This window comes from Phalacrocorax aristotelis, chromosome 2 (assembly GCF_949628215.1).
Source record: "Phalacrocorax aristotelis chromosome 2, bGulAri2.1, whole genome shotgun sequence".
In the NCBI taxonomy this organism is placed as follows: Eukaryota; Metazoa; Chordata; class Aves; order Suliformes; family Phalacrocoracidae; genus Phalacrocorax; species Phalacrocorax aristotelis.
The window spans coordinates 96,133,242-96,159,406 of record NC_134277.1 but is presented as its reverse complement, the minus strand read 5'-3'; the positions used below and the strand labels follow the sequence as shown (position 1 = coordinate 96,159,406).

General features: G+C 42.7%; 1 protein-coding gene across 6 annotated transcripts in view; it reads left to right on the top strand.

The window, feature by feature from the left end:
- Positions 1-26,165, top strand: part of EPB41L4B (erythrocyte membrane protein band 4.1 like 4B) — a 190,292-nt gene that overhangs the window by 68,334 nt on the left and 95,793 nt on the right. For all 6 annotated transcript variants that reach the window (XM_075084416.1, XM_075084414.1, XM_075084413.1 and 3 more), the window contains 10 exons: positions 9,631-9,673; positions 11,872-11,950; positions 16,990-17,034; positions 17,864-17,916; positions 21,945-22,065; positions 22,683-22,770; positions 23,728-23,816; positions 24,136-24,205; positions 24,376-24,545; positions 24,649-24,758. In XM_075084416.1, coding sequence (XP_074940517.1) covers positions 9,631-9,673; positions 11,872-11,950; positions 16,990-17,034; positions 17,864-17,916; positions 21,945-22,065; positions 22,683-22,770; positions 23,728-23,816; positions 24,136-24,205; positions 24,376-24,545; positions 24,649-24,758 — 868 coding nt within the window. The remainder of the gene's footprint in view (positions 1-9,630; positions 9,674-11,871; positions 11,951-16,989; positions 17,035-17,863; positions 17,917-21,944; positions 22,066-22,682; positions 22,771-23,727; positions 23,817-24,135; positions 24,206-24,375; positions 24,546-24,648; positions 24,759-26,165) is intronic.

The following is a 26,165-nucleotide window of genomic DNA, read 5'->3' as shown; positions in this document are numbered from 1 at the left end:
ACACAGAACAGCTGACGGGGATGTCCCTTCCCATCTGGGCAAGGCAGCAGCTCGATGGAAGCCAGGCCCTCTCCTCTCCCTTGAGTCTCGGTGCAGAGGAGATGGCATCTATTCACAAGGGGTGGGGGGGATGAGATGAGAAAGGAGGGCCCACGCAACCCCTGACAATCAACAAAAGAACTGTTTATTGGTGGGATATGTTTCAGGTGAGCCTGCAAGATGTCCATAGAGTTTGTCTTCTCCCAGCTAATGTTGGGTGTGGAGTCTAGGCTGCTGAAAAGGAGCCAGTCCAGCACTCCTGTGATGCCGGTGTTGCGATCTCACAGAAAGAGCCGGTGAGAACCTAGTGTAGTGCTAGGTCATCCCTGTGGCAGGTAGACCTACTTCCATTGGTTCTTCTTGGTCTTGAGGTGGATCCACCTCCATGGGCTCCATGCTGTTGTATAGCAGATTGACAGCCATTGGCCACACGCCATGTCTTGGTGGACTGACACCTATGGGCTGGTCTTGAGGTGGATCCACCTCCATGGACTTCATGCTGTTGTCTAGCAGACTGACAGCCATTGGCCACACACCATGCCTTGGTGGACTGACACCCATGGGCTGCACTTTGTTCTTCAGTGGTTTGACACGTCTGGGCTCCACGCTTTTCCCTGATGGGCCTAGAGCCATGCAGTGCGTGCAATTGATCCCAGAAGCAAGGTTGATTGTGCTCATGCCATGACGGGTGGTGGTGTTCCTCCCCTGCTTCACATTCCTGGGAGAAGCCTTCCTCCTCTGTGGTTGTGGGAAGTGGCTCTGTGGCATCCCACGTAAAGGTGGGCAGCCCTCCACCTTGCTGCTCTGGCTCGTCTTCCTTCCAAGCATGCTTGACCTCCAAGGGCCTGAAAGCTCGGCAAACTGTGGGCCAGCTGCAGGGGGCCCTGTTTTTATAGGTCCCAAGCAACAGTGAGGTGGCTGGTCGCAGCAGGAGGCTGTTGTGATGTTGATTGTGATGGTGGCCGATGTGTGTGGCCAAATATGGGGGGTTTGGGCGTGGGGGGCCTGTGGCCTGAAAGATGCCCAAATGTGGGAGAAAGAGGAGGATGGTGGGGGCTAAAGGCCCCTTTCCTGTGGCTTGCTCCCACCTGCAGTGTTGCTTGCCTGAGAGAAAGGCTGGCCCTGGGCCACAGGGACCACCCTCCACCTCCTGTTGTGTGCTCTGGGATAATGGTCTTGAAGGATGTTCATATAGCTCTCCATTATTCATGTGTAGTTTATCTGGACTGCAGATAAACCACATCACGTATCAGGATGCTTCTCAGATGGCTCTGTGCAAACTCAGGCTGGGACAGGCAAGGCTTTAATGAACACCACAGGATGTGTGATTGGAGGTCCCAGATAGGGCTGGTAGAGCCATTAAGGCCTGTTGGTGTCCTCAGGGCTCAGGAGTTAGCATATATAGCATCTATAGCCTTGTACTTCCCAAGATCCCAACCCAGAGCTTTCTTACCAGAGTTCCATCTGCCCTTCTGCCACTGGACAGCATGGCTTGCACCATCCCACTGCTTCTAACTTGTGGGAGGTAGCTGCCTTCCTTCACAGGGCAGGAGAGAACCTGGTGTGCAAACTGCTGGTTTCATTCCTGTACAACTGCTAACACACAGAATAATGTCGGTTGAAAGGGGCTGGTGGCAGTCAGCTAGTCCAGTGCCTTGTTCAGAGCAGAGCCAACTTAGAAAGCCGATATAACTGCACTTTGATCAGGTTGCCCCTGACGCCTCCAGCAGTGCTGACATGGCACTACATTACCGTGCCTGGACTCCATTCAACAAGATGGTGGCAGCAGTATCTGAGGAGGGTCTAAAAGAAGATTGAGCCACTGAGCCTGAAACTTTTGTTTCTACTGCTGTAGTTAGTTCTATAACTAACAATCTTAGTTGTAAGATCCTGCCAGTATTTTAGGAAAAGTAGGTCTCATCTGAGTGAAAACACAAACTGTTCACCTCCTTAATCCCAGCTTGGTCTTGTGATGTAAATACGCTATGAGCAGAAGGTGCATTCCTTTTTTTTTTTCTTCCTTCCCCCCCCACCAAGTCAGGTAGGTGAGATTGTAGAGCAGCAAGCATCCTGAAAGATTTCTCCAAAACTTGTCTGTTGAAGGGGGTGCACAAGCTCCTGCTCAAAGCAGCCCCAGTTGGATCTGTTTTCTCAGGGCTTTGTTCAGTTGTGTTTGCCTATCCTCAAGGCCAGCAGCTCCCCAGTCCCTCTGGGCGCCTGTGCTTTTTCTGAGCAGCCTTATGGTGACAATCTTTTCTTTTTGTCTAGCTGGGATTTCTCCTGGGTCTGGTGCCACTCATCCTTCCACCAGGGAGCACCTCTCAGAAGAGTTAGTCTTCATCTTCTCTACAGCCTCCCAGCAGGCAGCTGAAGTCACCAGTCAGTTTCACCCCTGATCCTTCAATCTCGATACAGACCAGAGGCAGCTCCCTCAGCCTGGCCTCATGTGCCCCAGTCCCTCACCATCCCAAAGACCCTGCGCTGGGCCCACACAACACTTACCAGTGCCTTTCCTGGGCTGGGGAGACCAGGAGGGGAGACTGGAGTCCAGATGCAGTCACCAAAGGGCTAAATAAGAGAGGAAAGCATTTTTACTGAGTGGTTTTTTTTTTTGCTGGTTTACTGTTTGGGGGTTTTGTTGCTGTTTATTGCCCATTCCTGAAAAGGACTCCCAATGAATCAGCTAGAAGATACTTTTAAGGGTGAAATCCAGCACTTTTCCTGGCAGAACTGCTTCTCCAAATGTATTGGGTTTGCTTGGTAAGGTTTTGGTAGCAGTGGGCTGTAGGGGCTGCTTCTGATAGAAGATGACAGAATCTGTCCCCATGTTAGACAGAGCCAGTTCTAGCTGGCTGCAAGACAGACCCACTGCTGGCTAAAGCTGAGCCCATCAGCATTGTTGGTAGTGCCTCTGTGGTAACATATTTAAGAAGAGGTAAAAACTGCTGCGCAACAGCAACTTAGAGAAAGGAGTGAGAATATGTGAGAGCAACAACTCTGCAGACACCAAGGACAGTGAAGAAGGGAGGGGTGGGAGGTGCTCCAGGCACTAGAGCAGAGATTCCCTGCAGCCGGTGGTGACTAGGGTTGTTCCCCTGTAGCCCATGGAGGTCCACAGTGGAGCACCTATCCACCTGATGCCCGTGGAGGACCCCACGCCAGAGCAGGCGGATACCTGACGGAGGCTGTGACCCCATGGGAAGACTGCACTGGAGCAGGCTCCTGGCAGGACCTGTGGCCCCATGGAGAGAGGAGCCCACGCTGGAGCAGGTTTGCTGGCAGGACTTATGACCCGGTGGAGGACCCACAGTGGAACAGTCTGTTCTTGAAGGGCTGCACCCCGTGGAATGGACCCACGCTGGAGCAGTTTCTGAAGAACTGCAGCCTGTGGGAAGGATTCATGTTGGAGAAGTTTGTGGAGGACTGTCTCCCATGGGAGTGACCCTATGCTGGAGTAGGGGAAGAATGTGAAGAGGACGGAGCGGCAGAGACATTGTGTGATACACTGACCACAATCCCCATTCCCTGTCCCGCTGCACTGCCGCAGGGGAGGAGGTAGAGAAATCGGCAGTGAAGTTGAGGCTGGGAAGAAGGGAGAAGTGGGGGGAGGTGTTTTAAGATTTGTTCTTATTTCTCATTATTCTACTCCAATTTGATTGTTAATAAGTTAAATTAATTTCCCCAAGTTGAGTCTGTTTTGCCTGTGACGGTAATTGCTGAGTGGTATCCCTGGCCTTATCTTAATCTACGAGCCTGTCACAGTATTTACTCCCGCTGTCCAGCTGAGGATGGGCGTGATGGGGTGGCTTGGTGGGCTCCTGGTGGCCAGCCAAGGTCAACCCACCACACAAAGTCTCTAACTTCTTTGCTTTATCTGTTGTTATTTATCGTGCACTGCTGCAGAGGATCTGGCTTAATCTTCAGTCACCTCTTGGTTAGGCTTCTTGTCCTCAGAACGAAAAACCCCCACCTCCAGGCCCCAAGGACCTGAGAGTCTCCACCTGTCACAGCAGCCCAATAGAAGCCAGGCACTCTCCTCCCCTCTCCATTGGGGCTCAGCTTGTAATTTGGGAGTGCTGTAATTGTCCATATTGATCTCGCAGAATCCTTATTTAAATAATTTCTCCAGCCAGTACAGGAATGCCTTTTGGTGTCTCAGCTCTCTCCCTCTCTGCAGTTCAGAGTCATTAGTAACCCTATGGAGGTGCACTGTGTCCCATCACCCTGCTTCCTATTGAAAATACTAACTAGTACCACCCTTTGTGTTCATTAAATCTTGAGTTCTATCTGAACAATTTATCTAAAAGCAGTTTTTCTCTGCATCTACATTTTCAAGAAGAACATAACTTTCTAGGATGGATCAAAGAGACTTATATGAGTGTAAAGAACAATCTTCTCATGGTTTTAAGCTGTGAACTCTTGGGAGCTTATACCGTTTCTAAGTATATGCTTGTGTAGTGCCAGAGTTTCTATGTGACCCCAATTCTCATTTGGTTTCTGTTACTACTGTAATAATATTTAAAAGGTAACCTTCAGAAGAAAAGAGGAAAGGGTTTTTTCTCCTTTGTTACTTTTTAACGTTAAACATGTAGGGAAGTCCCCAAACTGTGTTTTGGTGGGTAGGGTTTTTATTGACTTGCTTCCAGTGGTTCCTTTCTCCCATGTGTTACATACGTTTTTATCCTCTCTGCCGTAGGTGGCCATGTGGCTAATGGCAGACAGTTTGGTAGGATTCTGTTCGCGGCTCTGTTGAGGAGGACCTGGCCGTGCTGGTGGCCAAGAAGGCCAATGGTTTCCTGGGATGCATTAAAAGCAGTGTGGCCAGCAGATCAAAAGAGGTTATCCTCCCCCTCTACTCTGCCTTAGTGAGACCACATTTGGAGTGCTGTGTCCAGTTTTGGGTCCCCCAGATTAAGAAGGACAGGGAACTGCTCGAGCAAGTCCAGTGGAGAGCTACCCAGATGATCAGGGGGCTGGAGCATCTCCCTTATGAGGAAAGGCTGAGAGACTTGGGTCTGTTCAGCCTGGAGAAGAGAAGACTGAGGGGGGATCTCATCAATACCTATAAATATCTAAAGGGTGGGTGTCAAGACGATGGAACTGGACTCTTTTCAATAGTGCCCAATGACAGGACAAGGGGCAATGGGCACAAGTTGGAACACAGGAAGTTCCAACTGAATATGAGAAGAAACTTCATTCCTGTGAGGGTGCCAGAGCAGTGGAACAGGCTGCCCAGGGAGGCTGTGGAGTCTCCTTCCCTGGAGACATTCAAAACCCGCCTGGCTGCGTTCCTGTGCCCCCTGCTCTGGGTGTGCCTGCTCAAGCAGGGGGGTTGGACAAGATGATCTCCAGAGGTCCCTTCCAACCCCTACCATTCTGTGATTCTGCAATTCAGGTACCTGAGAAATCAGACAGCAAGACAGTTGAAGTGATAATTGGCTTTTGGTTTTAAAGGTGCCAGCTTTTGTTTAGCACGTCTTCTTTTCTGAATCTGAGCATTTATCATGGTTTCCCCTCCTGTACCTCCAGGTAAGGCTTGAAAGCATGTAAGCAGCATTTTTCAGAAAGCAAATAAAACTTCCAGTAAGAATGGGCTTTCTCTTACTGAGAGAGTAACTTATATTACTTAAGTATATAAAAAAGCATAAGGGAAAACAGTCTATTGAAGACATTCTTCATGCATTTAAAACTAGCAAAGCAAGGCAACCAGAAAGGCTCAAACGCAATTTTTTTTTTTCAGGTCACCTTTGAGGGCTGTATAGATCAAGACTAGGATTTTTCATTCTTTTACATAGCAAGTAGAGAGGTGGTGGAATTTGCAGGGCTCAGGTGTGTGATGGGTTTGTATCAACTTGTGGTAATCCCTCTTCAGTCTTCATTCGGCAGTCACTGGGGTCCTTACATAGACGGCTCCAGTAGCTATAGTTCATCTGCTTTATCATGACACAAATACGTCTTTCCCTTGCTGCGTGACTAGTTTGAGAAAATATTGGTTACTATCACTTCCAAAGTGTTGAGGTACTTATATTTGTCTTCTTCAGTTAATGTGAGTGAACAACAGGAGAGCATGCGAAGATAGATTTGTGTTTCCAGAATTTTAAGAAGTCTGTTTTTAAAATGGTGTTTCTTTCATGTGGAATTGATAGGTGTGAGTTTTCAACACATGAATCCCAGCTAGTGACTACGGTTTTATGTCAGTTAATACCATAGGAAACGTTATTCATTTGGCAAAGCAAAGAAATTGTACTGGGGTTAAACAGGAATAAATGGAAGTTAATCCAGGTTTTGAACTTCCAGTTTGCCTGACAGGATTAAAGGAGCAACATCATTGCTCTCTACAGCTTCCTGAGGAGGGGAAGTGGAGAAGGCAGTGCTGGTCTCTTCTCCCTGGGATTCAGTGATGGGACATGTGGGAATGATTCAGAGCTGCGCCAGGGGAAGTTCAGACTGGACATTACAAAGCATTTCTTTAGTGAGAGGGTGATCAAACACTGGAACAGGCTTCCTAGAGAGGTGAACCCAAGCCTGCCAGTGTTTAAGAGGCATTTGACAATGCCCTTGATAATGTGGACGGGCGGTTGGTAGACAGATGATCATTGTAGGTCCCTTCCAGCTGAACTATTTATTCTGTTCTATTCTAAAGCAGTCACAGAATCTTGATTAACTGCAGTGTGACCAGGTTTGGGGTTTTTTTTCCCCTTACTGTGGGCAAAGTAGCTTAGATACTATCTTCTTATCATAACACAGTCATAACCCTTTCCTCCTCCTTGTTCTGCGCTGATCCTTCTGAGTTCAGACTGGATATGAGGAATGTGGCATTTTGTAGTTGAAATTACTGTAGTCAGCCTTTGTCCTACACTGAGAGATCCATAGTTAAGTTTCTTTGATGAGCTGGGATCCTAAAATGATGTACAGTTGTTTAGCCAGAGCACAAGATAGGCAGAGCTACAGTCATAGCTCACAAGTCCCCTCTGCTTTTATTCGGCTTCCTAGCAAGACTTAAATTCATTGCTTTCACTTTCCTGTTCTTGAGTCAGCAAGCAGTATGTAGCCAAGCTCAAACCTTTTTTTGGCTTTAGCTAGAATGCTGTGAAATCTCCAACTCAATTTTTGGAGTCTGTCCTCTGGTTCATTGACAAGTGTTTTTGGCATCACTTTCTACACCTTCAAAGTGTTCAAGACTTCAGAGCTGTCACTTGTAGCCTTCACTGCCCCACAAGACAAGACTAGCTTTTCTTGATACACATACTGTGTTCAGCTTACATAACTGTCTCAACAGTTTAAGTGAAAGAGAGGAAGGGGATGGCAAAATTTTTTGAGCTCAGAAGGACATCTGGAAAGCTGGTGTGATTTCCAGTGTGAAGAAGTCCTGTTGAAATTCGGCCTGATTTTCACAGAAGTTGCAGAGAATATCTGACTTTTAGATTGGTGTTGGTTCACAAACCTGCATGAAGACTGCCAGGCCTGGGAGCTCTGGGCCGATAACACAGCCAGTCCATGTCCTACACCTGTATTTTTATTTTGTGATCTGTGTGGTGGCCACACCGCACACAGCCATGATGTGCAATGTGGGGTGGGGGTGAAATGGCAGCTCATTCTTGCTTCTGAAGAGAGATGAGTTTAATGCTTGCTGTGTTTTATCTCCTGGAGAATGAATGATAGTTTTCTGTCTAGGCTTTATTCTCATTTAACCGTCTGCGGAAGTAGTTCCTAGAGTCTTGTTAGTTATCTTTAAACCTTCTTTGAGTTATTTACAATTGTGAATAATCAGTTTGAAACTTGCTGTTATTTGAGTTTTAATACACCTAGAACACCACGTTCCAAGGTTGGGCCTATCAGCTGTTATTTCCCTTGGAATTATTGTAGTTCAAGGTGTGTGGTACTTGTTTCTGAACATGGTATGAGCATGACCACAGATGAAAAGTTACTGGAAGATTTTTGCCTGTAGTACAGATGTGATTCATGTTTGGTTTTATTTAACATGAAGCTAAGCTTATCTTTTAATGGAATCAGTATATTTGTGAGTAGTTTATCTTTAGCTAAAATAAATATTGAGGAGAAAGACATTTTTGTAGCTAGATATTTGAATCGTAAAAAACTAATCTGCCCTGGAGGTGTGAAAGTAAGAGACTTGCATAATTTCAGTAAAAACCCCAAAGTTTCGATGTTGATTTTTTTTTTCTTATTTAAAAACCTGAAATTTCACAAAGCTCCTGTGAATTACAGTGGTTTCTGGGGTAATTCTTCATAAGAGAGCAAAGTAGAGACAGGATAAATTACTTGCAAGTCCAAGGAATGTATTTGTGTGAGCTGCTGTAATGTTTTATTTCCACTCTGGTAGAGATTTCTCAGATTGTAAGGATGGATTCCTTGGCAGCCTCACCTAAGGGAGTCTAGCAAGTCTCATGCAAATAAAAGTACCTTCAGAATAATTGTTCCACTTCTCTTTCTCTCTCTCTCCCTTTTTTTGTGAGATTTATTTACCTCAAGGGTTGTAAGTTGTCAGACTTTCGATCGATACCCGTCTGTGCCTGTGACAAATTTTTGTTTTGGCTTAGGACATACTTAGTAAATAAATACCGGTATCGCTATTCAAAAAATAAATTTTCGCATTTATTTAGCCATGGTAACGTGATGTTAGTGGAATGATAAGTAGTCATTCAGTGTTCCTCCTTTTTCTGAAAGCATGAATGCTTTAATGGGGGGGGAGGAAGGAAGAGGTTTTTTCTCCTAAGATTTTGTTCCATAGTCCCTAGTTTATTATTTTAAAATAAATACATACATGAAGATAGAAGAACATTTATTTCAAGGAAGTCCAAATACTGTTTTATTCCTTTGTGTGACAGGAGCATTTACATGGGCTTGCTTCAGATCAGATTGCAGCCTTGTGTAGGACATTGCACAGAGGCAGTCAAAGATTTAAGCTAAATTTACACCAGAGAGTGTTTATTGCTACTGTTCTGTAGATGCAACTTGGACTGATGAGAGAATGCATAAACTTTGCTGGGAAGCATGTGGTTTTTTGTCCTCATAGTTGCATCTCCTCAAGATCTTTTGCCGTTAGTTTAAAAAGGAGAGAGGGCTATGCATCAGTGTTACCCAAATGCTTTTAGTGGAAGTTAGGTCTTCATCCTTATCTTGAAAAAACTTGGCTATGGAGCAGTGGAAGGCAGGACAGTACAGGGTCAGGAGGGTCTCCATTAAACAGGGGAGTTGAAAGAAGAATGAAACCCAGGGGTCTGGCCTCTGTCCTCAGGGGCACTTGGGCAACAGTTAAACCTGGGGACAAAAGGGTATTTTCCTCACACACCACTGCTTTGTGCCTTCGGGTTTTGAGGTTTCCTTCCTGGAAGAGTGAAACTTCCCTGGCAGTACACATACATTTATAAGTCAAGTTTTCCACCATGAAAGAAGGTGAGTTGGTAAATGTGCAAATAAACACTTTTGCAAAAGTGTAGAAGTTTAGCAAATAAATATGGCAATATTTCCTTTTAAGATATTTTTATCTGTTAAATTTTACTGTAATTAGCCTATTGTGTTAACAAAATATTGAAATGGAACTGCTTTTAAATATGGATTTTCTTTTTGTAGCACTGGTTGGACCATTCAAAATTCATTAAGAAGCAAATAAAAAGTAAGTACCATGTCTCTGCCTGTTTATTTTGTTACTTCCTTAAGAATTTGAACTTGGAGTATTTGAATGTGATTGTGAATGTTTAAATATGGCCTTTAATGGAATAAATATTTCTTAGGAAATAGGTTTAATTTAATGGCTAATTAGCTGGCTATATCATGTCTAAACGCAAGAGCACTTACAAGCAATAAACCAGCCTTCAGTAGCCCTCGTTAAACATGTGCTGTTTGTCTGAGGCAGAGGAGGTTGCCAGGTAATTTCAGTCTGATCTGTGAAATCAGGTTGCCTGGACACAGATCGCGGTTTCTGTTACTGCTTCTGATCCAGAAGAGGTTTTGTAGGTTTTTTCCAAAGAGTGATTGCAAAAAATTTCATTGTGTAACCAGTAACTTCTTTTTTTGTGTATTATAAATAAAACTAGCAGAAATACCTGCTGTTTCATCGAAGGGAATTCTGCATGGAGGGGTTGGGTTTGGTGACTGAGTTTTTTGTGGAAATTGGCTAAGGCAGACAAGTTGCCACTGGATCTCTAATAATCTGGTTGCAGGCTTGGGTACAGTACAGCATCGGCACTAACACGTTTCGTTAATACACTGCAGTTGGCAACAGCCATAGGCCAGCTGGTAATATCGCTTCTGTGAGATCAAAATACAGCGTTTTGCAAGGAAATTGCTGACCCCCTGCAGGATCTTACAGAGATGGGTCTTGATTGCTTCAGTGGTGCTTTGGCTGTCTTTCTGATAAGTATCCAAATATCTAGATGATTTTTGTAAACGGTGGAGTTCTTCAAAGGCCTTTAGGACAGTTTGCTTTCACCCCATGGTGCGTGGGTGTCGGTCTGCTAGAATAGATGGTAAAGGTAGCTGCTCTGGGTAAGGTTTTGGTGGTTGGCTTTCTCTCACCTTTTCATCACATCAGACTGCTTTACCTTAAGTGATTTGCAGGTCCACTTTCTGTGATAGCTTTGTCCGTTTCTTGATCTGTCTTAAAATGTGGAAAATAAACGATTCTGCAACACCTTCAACCAGTTTAGTTGCACTGTTTTGTCTGTGTTTAATCCGTGAAGGGCCTGTTTTAAAAAGAAATTGGCCAAGCCCTGCCATGAGGAACACCAAAGAGGGAAGCAATTTGGTGAGCGTTGTAAAGGTCTGTTTCACAACAGGATGCTTTTCTTTACCTTGCATTCAGCAGGTGCTTTGAGAAGAGTTCCTCTTTCATGATGGATGTTGCTCACTGCTCTTTTTTTCCCAGCAGTGGGCAGGTAAGAGTCATTATCTCACTGACACAGACCTTACCAGTGCCTAACTGTCAGCCTAGGGTACTATAACCCATGTTCTAGGAGCTACCATTGGAGACAATGTCAAAGCTCTAATTATTAGAGTTTTGGCTGCATGTAATTTAGTAGAACAGATCATTAATAGGCACATATATGCTGTGTTGGTGTGGTGTTACAGAATACCTTAGAAAAGTGTGAAAAAATCATTTTTCCGGCATTTAATATACCAGCAGGTTGTTGGTCTGGAAGATGAGGCTTAGGCAGATAAGGATGCATTGGTCACAGTTTCATGGTGGCTTGGTAACATTTTATTACCTGTGTTACATAGAAAGTCAGACCTAGCATTCACCTTCTGGCATTAGAAAACAACATTCTTGCAACTCCCCTTCACGGAATTTGTTTGCTTTCTGTGCTCACGGGTACCTTCCAGGGTCCTCTCCAGCACTTTTCACATTATTTATCTTACCTTTTCTCATTCACGTGTATCAATCGAAAGCTGATCTATTGGATGTGGGGTTTTTTGGAGTTGTGTTTGTGTCTGGTAACAAGAAGCATCACTTTTTCTCCCTCCCTTTCCCTTCCATCTCCCCCTACCCCAGCAACGGGCAGTGTACCTGGAACTTGCTGTCATTCACAGCGTGTTGCGGGACACACCTCTTTGAAAAAAAAACGTGTTTGCCAAATAGGCTGTTGCTTGATTAATGTAATTATTAGAGTTTCATAAAGTATGGTAGTCATCTAATTTCTTTTATTGCATGCATTTTTACATTTAAAAACATGAAATATTTGCTGCTTTGAAGAATTTGAAAAACATACTTCATTTTGGGTTTCTTGAGTTGTGGGGTGGTGGCTGTTGTGCCTTAGCAGAACTGCAACTAGTGTAAACTTGTTTCCCCCCCATTTAAAATCTCTGCATATATAGTTGGACCTCCGTACACGTTGCATTTTCGAATTAAGTACTACTCATCAGAACCGAACAACCTTCATGAGGAGTTTACAAGGTAAGAACTATGCATGGTTAACTGGGTGACTGGCAGGGGTAAATAAGACATCTAAGGTACATGGGGGTACTGTAAGCAGGTGATTTGAGCTTTCTTACTAGAGTAGTCATGTTGTCTGATGTCTTGAGTGTTTCCCTACAATCAGAGAAACAATCTTTTTTATTTGCTGCCAAAACCCATTCATGGGCCTCTCCAAGGGATTTGGTCTCTAGGAGATGCCATGTTCTGGTGCCTTGAAGTTAGCAAAGAAAGGCAGTGTTGGGTGGGGAGAGCTGCAGCTGGACGACAGCTGCTTTTTACGCCAGCAACATCTGCCATACCTCTGAGAGGATTTTCCATTGTGACCTGCTAAAATGCCAGTTTTCTGCTTTGTCCCCCTTGCTCTGAGATTGGGGGTGATTTAATAATGGTACAAAAGCCACAGAATTGTAGCAATAGACAGCTTGAGTTCTTGGTTAATGGTTGATTGAATCTCCTCCACTTCCCCACAAGTTCCCTGGGGTGCAAAAGGTGTAAAGATTGCACTGTACAGAGTCATGTTAGAATACCTGGAGGTGTTTTGTTTCAGTCTGGTGGGCTGTCTTCTGGGCTGTGAGGACAATAGCTTGCTGGGTTCATAGCACCCTGGTGTGATCTAGAGGATATTCTATTCATTTCGTCCCAAATGAAAATTGGGAAAGGAGCAGCTGGAGGAAAAGGATTTACTTCTCTTTTGTATCTGCCAACTTTGTGTCTTCTTCGTACAGTAATAATCTCTGTTAATGTTATTTTTGTTGTTGTTCTGTTCCTCACCGTAGGGCATGTTTCATGTCTTCTAATTTGCTTGGCAATAATCAGTGTACTCCCAATCAGCCTAAGGTGTTAAAGACTGTTGATTATTGTGCTTGTGATGTTTACATTAAACTTACGCCTGCAGGCATAGGGTTACTTTCTCCTTTCATATCTGCTGTGTTGACCATGTGTTTTTTTTCACTGCCTGAGACAAGATCAAAGAGCTAATTGTCACCACCTTATGAGACTGATGTGGAGGCTTTAATATCTGTTAGAAATTTAGTGCAGCAGTGTTAATTCAATAAAAGGACATACTCCTATACAATTCATCATTAACCTATAGAATTCCCTGACACTTATGTGAGTGAGTATAAGATCTCAGAGAATCCAAAAACCTGGATGATATTTGGGCACCTCTAGTGAGAAAATGCAGTTAAATTAGTAGGAATAATAGATATTTCCTGAAAATTGATGTAAGTCTTCATACATCAGGGTGTATGTCTGACAAGTATTACATTTCCACTGTGGTCAAATTATTCCATTACCATCTACCACAAGATTTCTTGCTTAATGTTCTGAAGCATATGATCCTAGTCACTGTGAGATGTTTGTTTCTGAGCTATGTGATCATTGCTGTGATCAAGTAAGACATTTCCTCTGAAAGTATTAACGTCTGGTGCTTTGTGACCTAATCATTGCTGAAAGGTGGCATTTCAGAAGACCATTTTAATTAGAAAAACACTTTAGTCAGCTAAATTTTCAGTGTTATGAACAAATTTTTTTTTTAATTATAACCTTGATAGAAGACTGCTGTGAAACTATGGCAGACAAATGAAAGTGAGCTAGAAATTGATTTTACAGTGAACAAATAGTTGCATTTTTCTTATTTGTCAGGGAAAGTAATTTTGAATGTTGCTGGTTTTTTTAAGAATCTTTATGCTGGCTGGATCTTATTTTCCATGTAGCATGTTGAGTAAAAAGTGAAGACTAGCAACTGTATACTCAGAATTATTCCAAGCTGAAGTAGTATGGGAGTAAGAGGAGGAAGGAAAATGGCCTTTAACAGTAACCATGAATTGGCCTGGTGTCTGTGTGGGTTGTTCAAAATTCCTTGTGGAGACCTGTTTTCTAGTAGACCCTAGTTTCTCATAACTAGCATATTAATAGGGAAATGCTGAAACCCTTCACCCAGTCTGAATTTCTCCAATTTACAAAAACAGTTCAAATCCTATGCATTTTGGAAGACATCTTCCTGTCACTTTTATGCGACCTGATTAGTTAGTTTACTTAGAATAACAACAGAGCAATGTTTCTGTACGTGTGTGTTTTGGAGAATTTTCTAAGATATTTTGCTGGTTTGGAATATCAAGAACAGGGATACCAATGCTTGTCAGTCCGCATGCAGAAAAAGGAGCAAGAGTAAGCCATACCAACTGGAGCAGAGCTGCAGCGCTCCGCAGGCCAGCAGACACTGACAGAAGCACTGCCCAGATTTTTCTTGCAGATTTAGAAGAGTTCATGGGACTGTGAATCATCAGAGGAGAACTCTAAGAACAGGAAATATACTTGTCTACCCTTAATGTATGCATACAAATACCCAGGTTTGATTAGAAAGTCAGGTATTAGCTAAGTATGTGAATCAGAGGTGTGTCACAGAGCCAGCGTGGATAAATCTGATTCTGCTTTAGCGTATCATGAGAAGTCTTTTTAATCTTCCTTTTCATTTCTGTTCTCCTGTGTAATTCCAACTATTCATCCTTCACCACGTTCACAGTACATCCTCTGTGATGAAAAACACTTTGTCTTTCTAGCATCATTTGTAAGGATAGAAGATGTTTGTGTTTACTGGGTTGACTCTCAGTAGTGCATCGTGCTTTCTTCTCTTGAGTCACCCATCATTGCAAGCCTCACCCAACAGTGTCCAGAGCAGTGCAGAGCCTGCCTGTGCCATCCTGTCCTGTACAGAGCTCTTGCATGGCCTGGGGCACTTCTGCATGCCTCAAACCCCAGCTCTGAGTGGCTGTAAAACATGAAGCATGCCTAGAACTGAAGACTAGCAAAGGCTTAAAATACTACCACAGTTTGAAGGGTGTAAATTCTTACCTGGCCTCTTAATTAGATGTCTGGGCTCTATGGAATTCAGTTTTCTTTTACTCAGAACTTGTCTACTTTTAAAGTGAAAATTCAATCTGAGCTTTTCCTTTTGGCCAGTTTGGACTTTTTCGATGTTCTGTATTTCCATTTGAGAAGGTAGCCCTGAAGTCCTCGTGCCCTTATCTGCATTTTGTCTCTAGATCCTATTACACAGAATCACAGGTTGGAAGGGACCTCAGGGATCATATAGTCCAACCTTTCTGGGAAGAGCGCAGTCTAGACAAGATGGCCCAGCACCCTGTCCAGCCGACTCTTGAAGGTGCCCAACATGGCCGAGTCAACCACTTCCCTGGGGAGATTATTCCAATGGGTGACTGTCCTCAGTGTGAAAAATTTCCCTCTGGTGTCCAATCGGAATCTCCCCAAGAGCAGCTTGTGTCCGTTCCCCCTTGTCCTCTCCATGTGACTCCATGTAAAAAGGGAGTCTCCATCTTCTTTGTAGCTGCCCCTTAAGTACTGGTACATGGTGATGAGATCCCCTCTGAGCCTCCTTTTCGCAAGGCTGAACAAACCCAGCTCTCCCAGCCTATCCTCATATGGCAGCTTCCCAGTCCTTTGATCACCTTGGTGGCCCTTCTCTGGACCCCTTCCAGCCTGTCCACATCCTTTTTGTACAGCAGGGACGAGAACTGTACACAGTACTCCAGGTGTGGCCTGACAAGCGCTGAGTAGAGTGGGATAATGACTTCTTTCTCTCTGCTGGCGATGCCCTTTTTGATGCAACCCAGCACCCTGTTGGCCTTCTTGGCCGCAGCAGCACACTGTTCCCTCATGTTGAGCTTCCTGTCCACCAGGACCCCTTCTTTTTCTGCTTGTGGTTGACAAACCTGAAGAAACCTTTCATGTTATTTTTGACATCTACGGCCAGTTTCAATTAGAGTTGGGTTTTTGCTTTTCTAACTGCATCTCTGCATGCTCTGGCAATGCCCTTGTAGCTCTTGACAGATAATTCTCCACTTCTCCATCTCTGGTATGCTTCCCTTTTGGATTTGTTTAGACCCAGGAGGTAATGGTTGAGCCAAGGGGGCCTCTTAATCCACTTACTTCCCTTTCCTTTATAGGGGATAAACTGGTTTTGTGCTTCCAGTAGAGAGTTCTTGATGAACTCCCAGCACTCGCTAGCTCCTTTATCTTCCATGGAAGCATCCCATGGAATCCTCCCCCAACTGAGCCCTGAGTGAACTGAAGTTTGCTCTTCTAAAATCCAGGACCCTTGTCTTAGAGCTGACCTTCAGTGTGCTCAGCAGGATCCTGAACTCCACAATACTGTGATCACTGCAGCCCAGGCTATCACTAACAGAGATATTACAAAGCAGGTTTTCTCAGTTTGTGAATAGCAAGTCCAGCAGTGCCTCATTCCTGGTTGGCACATCTAACATTTGTGTGAGGAAGCAGTCCTCTACGCATTCTGGGAACTTGGTGAATGACATGCGAGCTGCCGTATTGTTCTTCCAGCAGATGTCTGGGTAGTTGATGTCACCCATCAGGACCAGGTTCTGTTGGCCAGAAGCTTGCTTTAGTGCCCCAAATATCTCTTCATTGGCATTGTCATCATGGTTAGGAGGTCGGTAGCAGATGCTCACTGTGGGGTCCTGCTTGGAGACGACCCCTTTGGCTTGAGCCCAGAGGCATTCGATAGAGCAGTTGCAATCACCATAGCTGACTTTGATATATTCAAGGTTTTACTTAATGTAGAGTGCGACTCCTCCACCTCTTCTACCCTGCCTGTCCTTACGAAAGAGCCTATAACCATCCATTGCAAAAATTGTTCAATTCTTGCTTGAATTGGGCAAGACCCAGTTTAGGAGAACATTGGAGTATCAGTAACATCGAGGTTGCTGTGGTGTATGCTCTGATAGAGCACATCCCTAAAGGCTTTGGATGTCCTGAACACAACCAGTAGGTGAAAATGTTCTCTTTTTTTGTTTTAGTGAAAGCTGTGGGAAGTTTGAAGGTTACAGGGTATATCTTATTGATCCCAAAGGCCCCTTTTTTTAAGAGCAAGTTAATGAAAATGTTGTGACTACTCAATGAATTGGGATATTTTTGCAACCATTGGGTCTAGAACGATGACATTATATATACTTTTGACTTTCTGAATTTTTATTTGTCAGGTACCTGTTTGTATTACAGCTCCGGCAAGACATTCTTTCAGGGAAGTAAGTACCTCTTTGCTCTTGCAGTTGTAATTTAAAGGATTTATAATAGTTAATCTCTTAGTGATTTGAAATTTTACTTTAACTGCATGATCTTTTTAATTCTTTGTGGTATTCATGCACAGATTATAAACGTGATTTACAGTTCCACATGCATTTTTTTCCCCTTTAGAATATAGAGATATGTGGCTTTGTGTGCATTATGACTATGTTATTGACAAATAGAATGGATAAAGACCTTTGATGGATTGACCAGGTGATGCAAATGCATAAAGAGAGCAAAGACTGTCCTCTGGTTTTTGTGACTTGAAAATGTAACGTGGACTTGCCATATTTTTCAGTATGGAAGGTAAAATAGAGGAGGAAAAAAATGAAGTGCAACACTTTCCATACAAGTCAACCCTGCAAAAAATATTGTGTGTGTTTGTAGTCTTGCCCTGGACAAAAAATTTACACCTGCTCTTTTTTTTAAATATTTTTCCTGATTACAAAACCAGAATAAAACCAATCCCACATGTTTAAAAAGTAGTGTTGCAGCAAAAATTATTTCTTAGTTGATTTAGTATTGTGTCTCTTAGTTCAAGCTTGTTTTATGGTGGAGTGTGTCATGTGTTTAGTGCTAATTAGAATGTACCAAATTAGGAAACAATCATATGCAACTAAAAATTAATTGTAGATGTTTCATATCATTAATAGCTTGTGGTTTAAGAGATCTTGTGGAAGTTAATGTTTCCATTTCAGGTATCAGACAACTTTTTAGCTTTATGTCAAGAACTCACTAGGAAAAAAGGATGTTATTTTTATAGCTTTTTTTTCTTTCTTTCTTTTTAAGACTGAAATGCCCATATGAAACTGCTGTTGAATTAGCAGCTCTGTGTCTTCAAGGTACGCAGTCTTTTGAAAGTGGTTTCTCTTAATGTATTAAAAAACTCACCTACTAGTTCCTTTTCATTCTTTGTTACTAATGATTTCTCATTGATCATATATAAATGCCATTCCTTTACCTGAGGAGAATTTTAGGGAAGTCACTTCCCTGCCTTCCCTCCATTCATAACTTCTGAACTACATTAGCCAGTCAGCACACTTGCCGAGGGGAAGGAGCCTGAAAGGCATAGATGGACAAAGGTCTCATGGAAACCGTGGGCTGACTAGGGAAGGAAGACCCCAAAGAGTTGCCCATGGAGGGAGAAGGTGTGGTGTGTGCACACTGTTACCTCTTAAGCCTGAAGAGCCAGCTGGCCCATCAGCACATGCTTTGTGGTAGGCAGGTCCCTGCTGGTGTAGCTTTGAACATGGGCTGCCTGGCTAGGGCTTGGGAGAGCAAGCCTCTGCGGTGTGTGACACGGGAGGTGGTTGCAGGGCAGGAGGGAGAGGGTGGCAGGTGCCAGAGAGGAGACAATTATATGGAAAGGTAAGAACTAAGATTAATTGTGTCAGGACCAAGGGTTACAAGATTAAAAAAACCCAGCTTGGACACTAGGTTTCATTAGTTTATCACAGGAAAAAGTATTTATTTATTGTTGTGAATATGTTAATACAAACATTCATTCCATTTCAGGATGTTTGTTTTGCAGACAGGGAGGAAACTTGTGTAATGAAGCTCAAATCAGGTTCATTTTTTCGAAAAGAAGGTGCAATGATCTGGATCATTCTAGGCATATCAGCAGCAAAATGAATCGAAGAGAAAAATACTCTTCATGTTCTGTTGGTGGTTGGCAGTGGTATAGGGAGTGCTTAGGCATAGTCTTTCAGTTTAATACAGGAATGGAAATAACTCAGTGATTCTAGACGGGCGTGACAGTCAAAACTGGGGATTCAGTACCAAACAGCAACAGGTGCAAATCTTAAGGCAGTGGGTTATTTTTCAGTTTCCATCTGCACCAGTCTGGCATAACTCTGATTGTTAGGTGTGCAAAGAAATGCTTCAGGCAAACTGCATTTATCTTTTTGAGGTGGAAAAAATCCGGAGCCTGTATTTGTTTCATTGCTTCAATTTTCACAGATTAAAAAAACAGTAACCTCACCTTTGGTCTGAGCAAGAACCAGCAAAGAATAAGAGGTTGATGCCTCAACATTTTGAGTAGTAATTAAAACCTGTGTTTACTATGTACATGTAATACAGTAGCCATCCATCATGTTTATAAGGTCTCCAAGAAGGTACCAAAACTAACACTTCTTGACACTGTCTATGGGAACTTATTTAAATTGTGGCAGCATTTTCATACTTCTCTGTTGCCTTTTTTTCAATTTTCTACTGTTTGGACATCATAGCAATAAGTTTCTCCAAAATTCTTTCATTTTTGCAACTAATTTATTTTTCTTTGCTGACATATGCTATAATTAGCATTTTTATACCATTTCTTATATTTTGTTGACAGTGGAAGCTTTTAATTAAGCGGAAGAGTTTAAAGAAACGTCAAATGATTATTCTCTCCTCAGTAGGTTACATGTATTCTATGAAATCCAATCTTGCTTCTTAGTGTTGCCTTCCTAAGAGCGAGGAAGAAGTTATAAAAGGCTATTTAGGAATTGATGCTCTAATCCTCTGAAAGAAAGGCCTTTTTCCATTACAGGACAGCTTTAAACTTCATGTATTTTCTTTATCAAAGCAGTTGTTCTGTTACAGTAATTCCTTGTTTGTTTCAAAATGCAGTTTCATAGGCTGGCATTTTGTGTGAAGCATCTTACAAACATAAATTGTTGGTTTGTTGCCAGTCCCGTGAAGGAACAACTGTGACAAACAACATGGATTTGCAGTATGGGGTAACTTGTGAAGCAGATGCATAATCACGTGCTTCACTTGGGGATTATCTGCAGAAAGGTTGTAATCAAACTTGAATCGCCCCACTAGAATGAGTTCTCAACTACCTCATTGGTCTTGTGTGGCTTTTGTATTTAACCAGGTACACTTTGGAAACTACTAATTGAACTGAAAAGGAAAACATTTTTTCAGATCTCGTTTTCAGCTCTAATCATAAGAGATCTTCATGGGATGGCACAACCTTTTTTCCTTCAGCATAAAAGAACCAACAATATATTTACAGATAAATACATTTTTGCAGTTTTGCAAAACTTTATAAGCAAATTACTTTTTAAAATGTCCCCCAGTTTATGTGTTATTTATTGAACAACACAGACAATGTATATAAATACTTTGTGTAACACCCTTCTTCCCCCCTCCAAGGAAAAAAAAAAAAATCAGAGGGCAGGCATGTCAAAGCATGATACTTCGTCATAAAACCTCATATGAAGAGGTGGCTCTGCTGTTATTGAGAAACAAGGGTGATATTTTTCTTGTACCTAATCCTTCTGCCCTAGCTTCAATGTGTATCTTTTGTCCTACGTGCTCATGATTCTTCTCATCCTTACACATCCTATTTACAGCACAGTCAGCCTTCATTCCCTGCTCTTTCTCTCAGTTAACTAGTAGAGAAATCTGCCGTGTTTTTCCTAGATGGTTGTCAACACATCAAACTTGAGTTTCTTTCTTTTTTTCACTGAAGTCCTCCTAATGTGTTTATTGTGGCTCCCTCTTATGTACTGGAGACTGGACTGCCAGTAATTCTTAGCAACATCTGTGTTAAACAGGCTTCCAACTTAGATGAAAAAGCATCAGAGCTGAGATATCTCTGTTAAAGAAAAAGATGTATGGATAAGAATACTGTAACTCACCATGGAAGATTACCATTGAAGAGAAAAACATGTGTGAGGCAGTAGTTAGAAATGAAGATCAGTGAACTCAATCTATTTAATATCCTCAGGAGTGCTAAATATTTGAGCAAAGCTCAAGTGCTCAAAACCCACCTAGTAGGTGTATCAGTCAACAGATTGCATTTGGAATGTAACTTCTGTGTTCTAATATGGCCTGTTAGGTATTTTTAAAGACTGACAGTGAATTAAATTTTTGCAACTGTTAGGTGTAAAACTGCCCTGAAGCAATAAAACTGTTTTCTTCAAGGGATATCGTTTCCCTCTATACCTTTTTTTTTTTTTTTTAATTTATATTTAGTAGTAAAGGTGGTAGTAGTCAAGCAACACCAACTGACAAAGATCACAGCATATATGAGGTGACACATGGTATTGCTGAACGGAGTATTTACCACTGATGTTTGTCTCACAGTCCTGAGGCAGTGGCACTGCAGGCTCTCTGTATAGCTGAGAGGTTCCAGGAGCAAAGCATGTCACAGGCACAAGACAGTTAAGGGCGTCAGTCACTGAGATTCTCAGCACTTGCATCTTCTGCTGAGCTCAGTAGAGTTTGAAAGTGTCCTGCTCCTAGAAAAGAAGATACCAGGCCCTAAGTAAGTAGAAAGTGACACCTCAATTATGTTAATGCTTCAGCATTTCTTTCCTTTAAAATTACTGAATCTGAATATTCCACCACCACTGTGGTTTTAAAACCCTACAACTTTATCACTGGCTTCTTGAGACTGGGTATTCTCTTCATGTTTTGACACGAACAGTAATGTAACAAAGCATGCAATAGAAGGGAAGGTGTTTTGAAATGAAAGGCATGACCTCATTGCAATGAGAGGAAGTTTCAAAGGTAACCTCTTCTGAAACACTAGTGCATTGATTCTTCTTTTTGATAGAAACCTTATTTCCTTTAAATGCTTTAAAATCCAGAGAAGCAGCTTTAATTAAGTGGGTTTAGTTTTAACATTCTTGAGTGTTGAAATTCTGTACCATAACTTTACGCTGCCCCTGCAAATGCATTTGTATGACTTCTGCTGTAAAATCTGATTTGAGTTTGGGGGCGGGTTGGGGTTAACTTACAACATGGGCACAAGTGTGTTCTTCTACAACATACCTAAAAACTTAAAAACTATCATTGTTTTTGTAGAGATTATGGAATTAAATGTTTCTTGTCATCCCATGATCTTTGTTTTTAACTTTTCAACTGATGATTGCAGCTGAGCTGGGAGAGTGTGAGCACCCAGAGCACACACCAGAACTCGTGTCTGAATTCAGGTTTGCACCAAATCAGACGGAAGCAATGGAATTTGACATTTTTCAGAAATGGAAAGAGTGCAGGTAGGGTACCTGTGTGGCAGCAGAGTCTCTAGCAACAGGAGGTTTTCTTCTCCTCCAAAGCCAAATATGTCCACAAGAACTCCTTCAGCAGATTTAAAATGGTGATCATGTTTGTCGGTTGAGAAGTATTGTAGGTAGACTTTTGAGCCCTCCCCCTCCCTAGAAATGGCAAGCAGTAATTTATGGAAGGTTGGTGGGGTGAGCTTTGTTTTTTTCTGTTTTTCTTTAGATTATTTCATAACAGTTTAAACAGTCTGATCTTTCTTCTGTCTACGTTGGAACTAATTCTCCGCTCCTCTCATGCATGCACACAAAGTTTTGTGTTCAGGGTAGTAGCAAATGCTTTTTCCTGTGTTTTCTTAATAACTGTGGTACATTTCAGTGATGCTGTGTTACCTGACCTCTCATCCTATATTGGCAACCTTTTTCAATTTTTGTCTCTCCGATTTATTTTCATTTGGAGGGAAGAGGGTAAAAACATAAGCTAAGCTTGTAAAACCATTTAGTGTCATTAAGATTGAGGGCCCAAAGAAAAGGGATAGGGGAACAGATTTTAAAACATTTAAAACAGACAAAAATGTCTTGTGGTAAAATATAAATATGTTTTATGTTCTTAGGGGAAAGAGCCCAGCGCAGGCCGAATTGTGCTACTTAAACAAAGCTAAATGGCTAGAAATGTATGGTGTAGATATGCACGTAGTTAAGGTAAGGTCCATGTTATACTTCATTTTATTAATGTGGGGTCAGAACATTGAATGGAGATGCTGTCTTGGTCAAAACAGTCTCTACTCAGGGAATTTCACTTAATTAAATATACTGCCAATTAAGATAAACATTTAATTACTCATTTGGGTACTAACCAAAAAAAGACGACAATAAAACAAACACAGAAACACCTGTCCTCTCCTCTTCCTAGTGTCAGCTCCCCTTCTTTTCCCTGCGGGTTACACTCAGTCCCTCTCAAGGCAGCCCACAAGGTTGGGGTCATCCACACAACAGTTTCTTTGTGCTGCTTACTGCTTCTCTCTCGTTTTCCTCTGCTGACCTGTGCACCTTACTGCTCCTCTGCAGCAGAATGGGTCACCCACGGGCCACTGTGCCTCAGGGCTGTCCCTGCCCCAGTGTGAGGCAGCCATGGTCCATGGTCCCTGCCCTGGTGTGGGTCAGTCCCTCAGGGGTGTCCCTGTTATGGTGTGGGTTGCCCCTGGGCTACGGTCCCTCAGAAGTACCTCCTTCTGCGGGGTGAGGCTCCTCCCAAGAGTGCATCTCCAGCTGTGTCCCTCGGTAGTGTCCCTTTCCACGTGCCTTTTCCCAAGTCCCTCAAAGTTTTCCTTTTGTCTCTCCTTCCCCTGGCAGCTACTGCTTGCTCTTAAACACATGTGAGCCAAGGTGTGGGCTCCCCTGGCTGCAGTCTTGGTGCAGGGCCGTTTCCACAGGCACCAGAGCGCACAGCCTCCTCCCGTGCAGGGCACCCTGCAGCCCACGGTTGCCAAAAGTTGCCAGTTTGCACCCAATAGAGATGCATATTCTTCTGCTCTGTAATGTTAAAAAAAAATGCAAAACTTATTTTCCAGTTTAAAACCTATGGATTTTGGCATACTACTGTAGTAAGATTTACACTACTAATGGCATATTGATTATTGATTTTGTGCTTGCTTACAGGGAAGAGATGGCTGTGAATATGCTCTTGGACTGACACCAACAGGCATATTGATCTTTGAAGGAGCCAACAAAATAGGCTTATTCTTTTGGTAATCTGTTTTCATGATATATTCCTTTCTGTTAAAATGCTGAAATCTTTTTCCTTTACATAATGGGGTCTTGACTGTGTTTTGTAATGTGTATTGAATCTGCAAGGTTAAATCTGAAAGGCAAATTGGCCTTGTTAGAAGTACCACTCTCAAATGTGAAATATTTTTTGAAAAATAGTCACATTTCCAGGTAATCATACTTTTATTATGATTCCTGAAGTGTTCCAGGATTACAGATCACTCATGCATTTTGGAGAATTCTCCTATATTACAAAAATGCTATTTTTCCATTAATTTTCTTTTTGCTTCTTGTGTTTAGGCCTAAAATCACAAAAATGGACTTCAAAAAGAGCAAACTAACACTTGTGGTTGTAGAAGATGATGAACAGGTAATTTTCTTCCCTTACCTGGCCCTGATCCAACAAAGTGTGGTGTGTGCTCAGGCTGGTAAGAACACGAAAGGCTCAGCACACCGTTGGCCCAGGCTATATTTCTCCTGCCAAGGACAGTAACTAATATAATGCATGCCAACTTCCAAAGCTTTTGTTTCTGCATTTAGGGCAGAGAGCAAGAGCACACATTTGTTTTCCGGTTAGACAGTGCCAAAACGTGCAAACATTTGTGGAAGTGTGCAGTGGAGCACCACGCTTTCTTCAGATTGCGAGCCCCAGCAAATAGTAAATCTAGTAGATCCGACTTCATAAGGCTGGGATCACGCTTCAGATTCAGGTATTTAGTGAAGTAACAGCAATATATTTGTGTTTATGTAAAGGACCAGGTACAGCATCCAGCAAAAGGCAGTAGTTAACTTTGTTTATTTCTGTATTTTAAGTGGGCGGACAGAATATCAAGCAACACATGGGACGAGATTACGCAGAACTAGTACATTTGAAAGAAGGCCCAGCAAGCGATATCCTTCTCGAAGGCATTCAACTTTTAAGGGTAAGTGTACATGTGTTCACTGAACCAGTCATGCAGGTGTCCTGTTAACTCACATAAATGTCATACTGCAACCATAAAATCTGTACCACAGTATAAAAACATGTTGGACCACCTAAAAAATCAGAACATACATGGGTTTTTTTCACTCTGAAGTCCAGGACTATTGTTCGTATCTATGGTTTTTAATCTGTCTACACTTAATTCTTCCATCCCCCATCTACGGAGAAGGCGGCACCTATGGTGTTGCTCAGTTGAGGAGGGAAGAAAGGTTGCATTAAACTCAATGAGGGAAAGCATGTAACATTTGGTTTGAAATAGTGCATTTGTCATGTAGAGTGGAGCAGTGTCCAAAAGCCTCACTGAATTGGTTATTTAACCAGACAGTTTTAGGGTTATTGAACAGTCTCACTGTGCAGTTGCTGCTGTTTTGCTGAGTGTAATGGCATGTTATGCACCTACCCAGACTCTGACCTTAACCAGCTTTCTCTGGGAGTTGAAATGTGCTGAATTTGAATGGAATGACAAGGAATTTATTTCCCTCGTGGTTTTGTCATCTGTCCTTCAAAACCTAAGCTGAGGTTTTTATTCCTTGTAGAAAAACCTAGGAAGGAGCACTGCAAGACAGCCCCCTGTAAATTCTGTATTACTTGAGGCAGAAGGTGTAGTAGCTGTATGGAGAAGGATGAGCTAACATTCCCTGAGGATGTCTTTGCCCTCCCTTGCATTTCTGAAAAATGAACCTCAGTTCCATGAAGAGTCCATGTGGTATTATGGGGGCACTTCTATTTCCCATGTGCAGTGGCAGGGAAGAGGGTGGCAAGCATGCATGTGTTCTAGAGGCTGTAACCCCACACCCCCCCACCTCTTTAGTACAATACCAGTTTTTCACAGAAATGCAAGTCTATTAAATTTGTGAGATACTGTTGTGGGATACATGAGAGTCTGTTACATGGTAAGCTGGTTAACAGATGACTTAATAAGTGGAAGAATAGATAATTTTATTTTTCACAATAACAGGATGTCTCGGACCTGCAGGTTATACCTTGTGTCTCAGGGCTTCCATACTTATGTCTGTGAGATGTGGGGAGGGGAGGGAAAGTGTGGCTTATGCTCAGTCTAGTTCTCTGCACGCAGCAGCCAAGGAGAACTTCTGTCATGCCCAGGTGATCTCCCTCCAGAGAGCTCAACAGCGTGTTTGTTAAGTTAATGCAAAAATGCCCAGTAGATTATTGTCTTTTATGCATCTCTGGGCTATTAGGACCTGTATTTAGTTGCAGCCCACAAGCATTGTATTCTGTCTTAGCTCAGTCTCTTTGAGACTTGTACAGTGTCTCATTAAGTTTGTCATCCACTTTCTGCATTCAGCAGAGACTTGGATTTTCAGCTGCATCACTCAGCAGTTTTTCA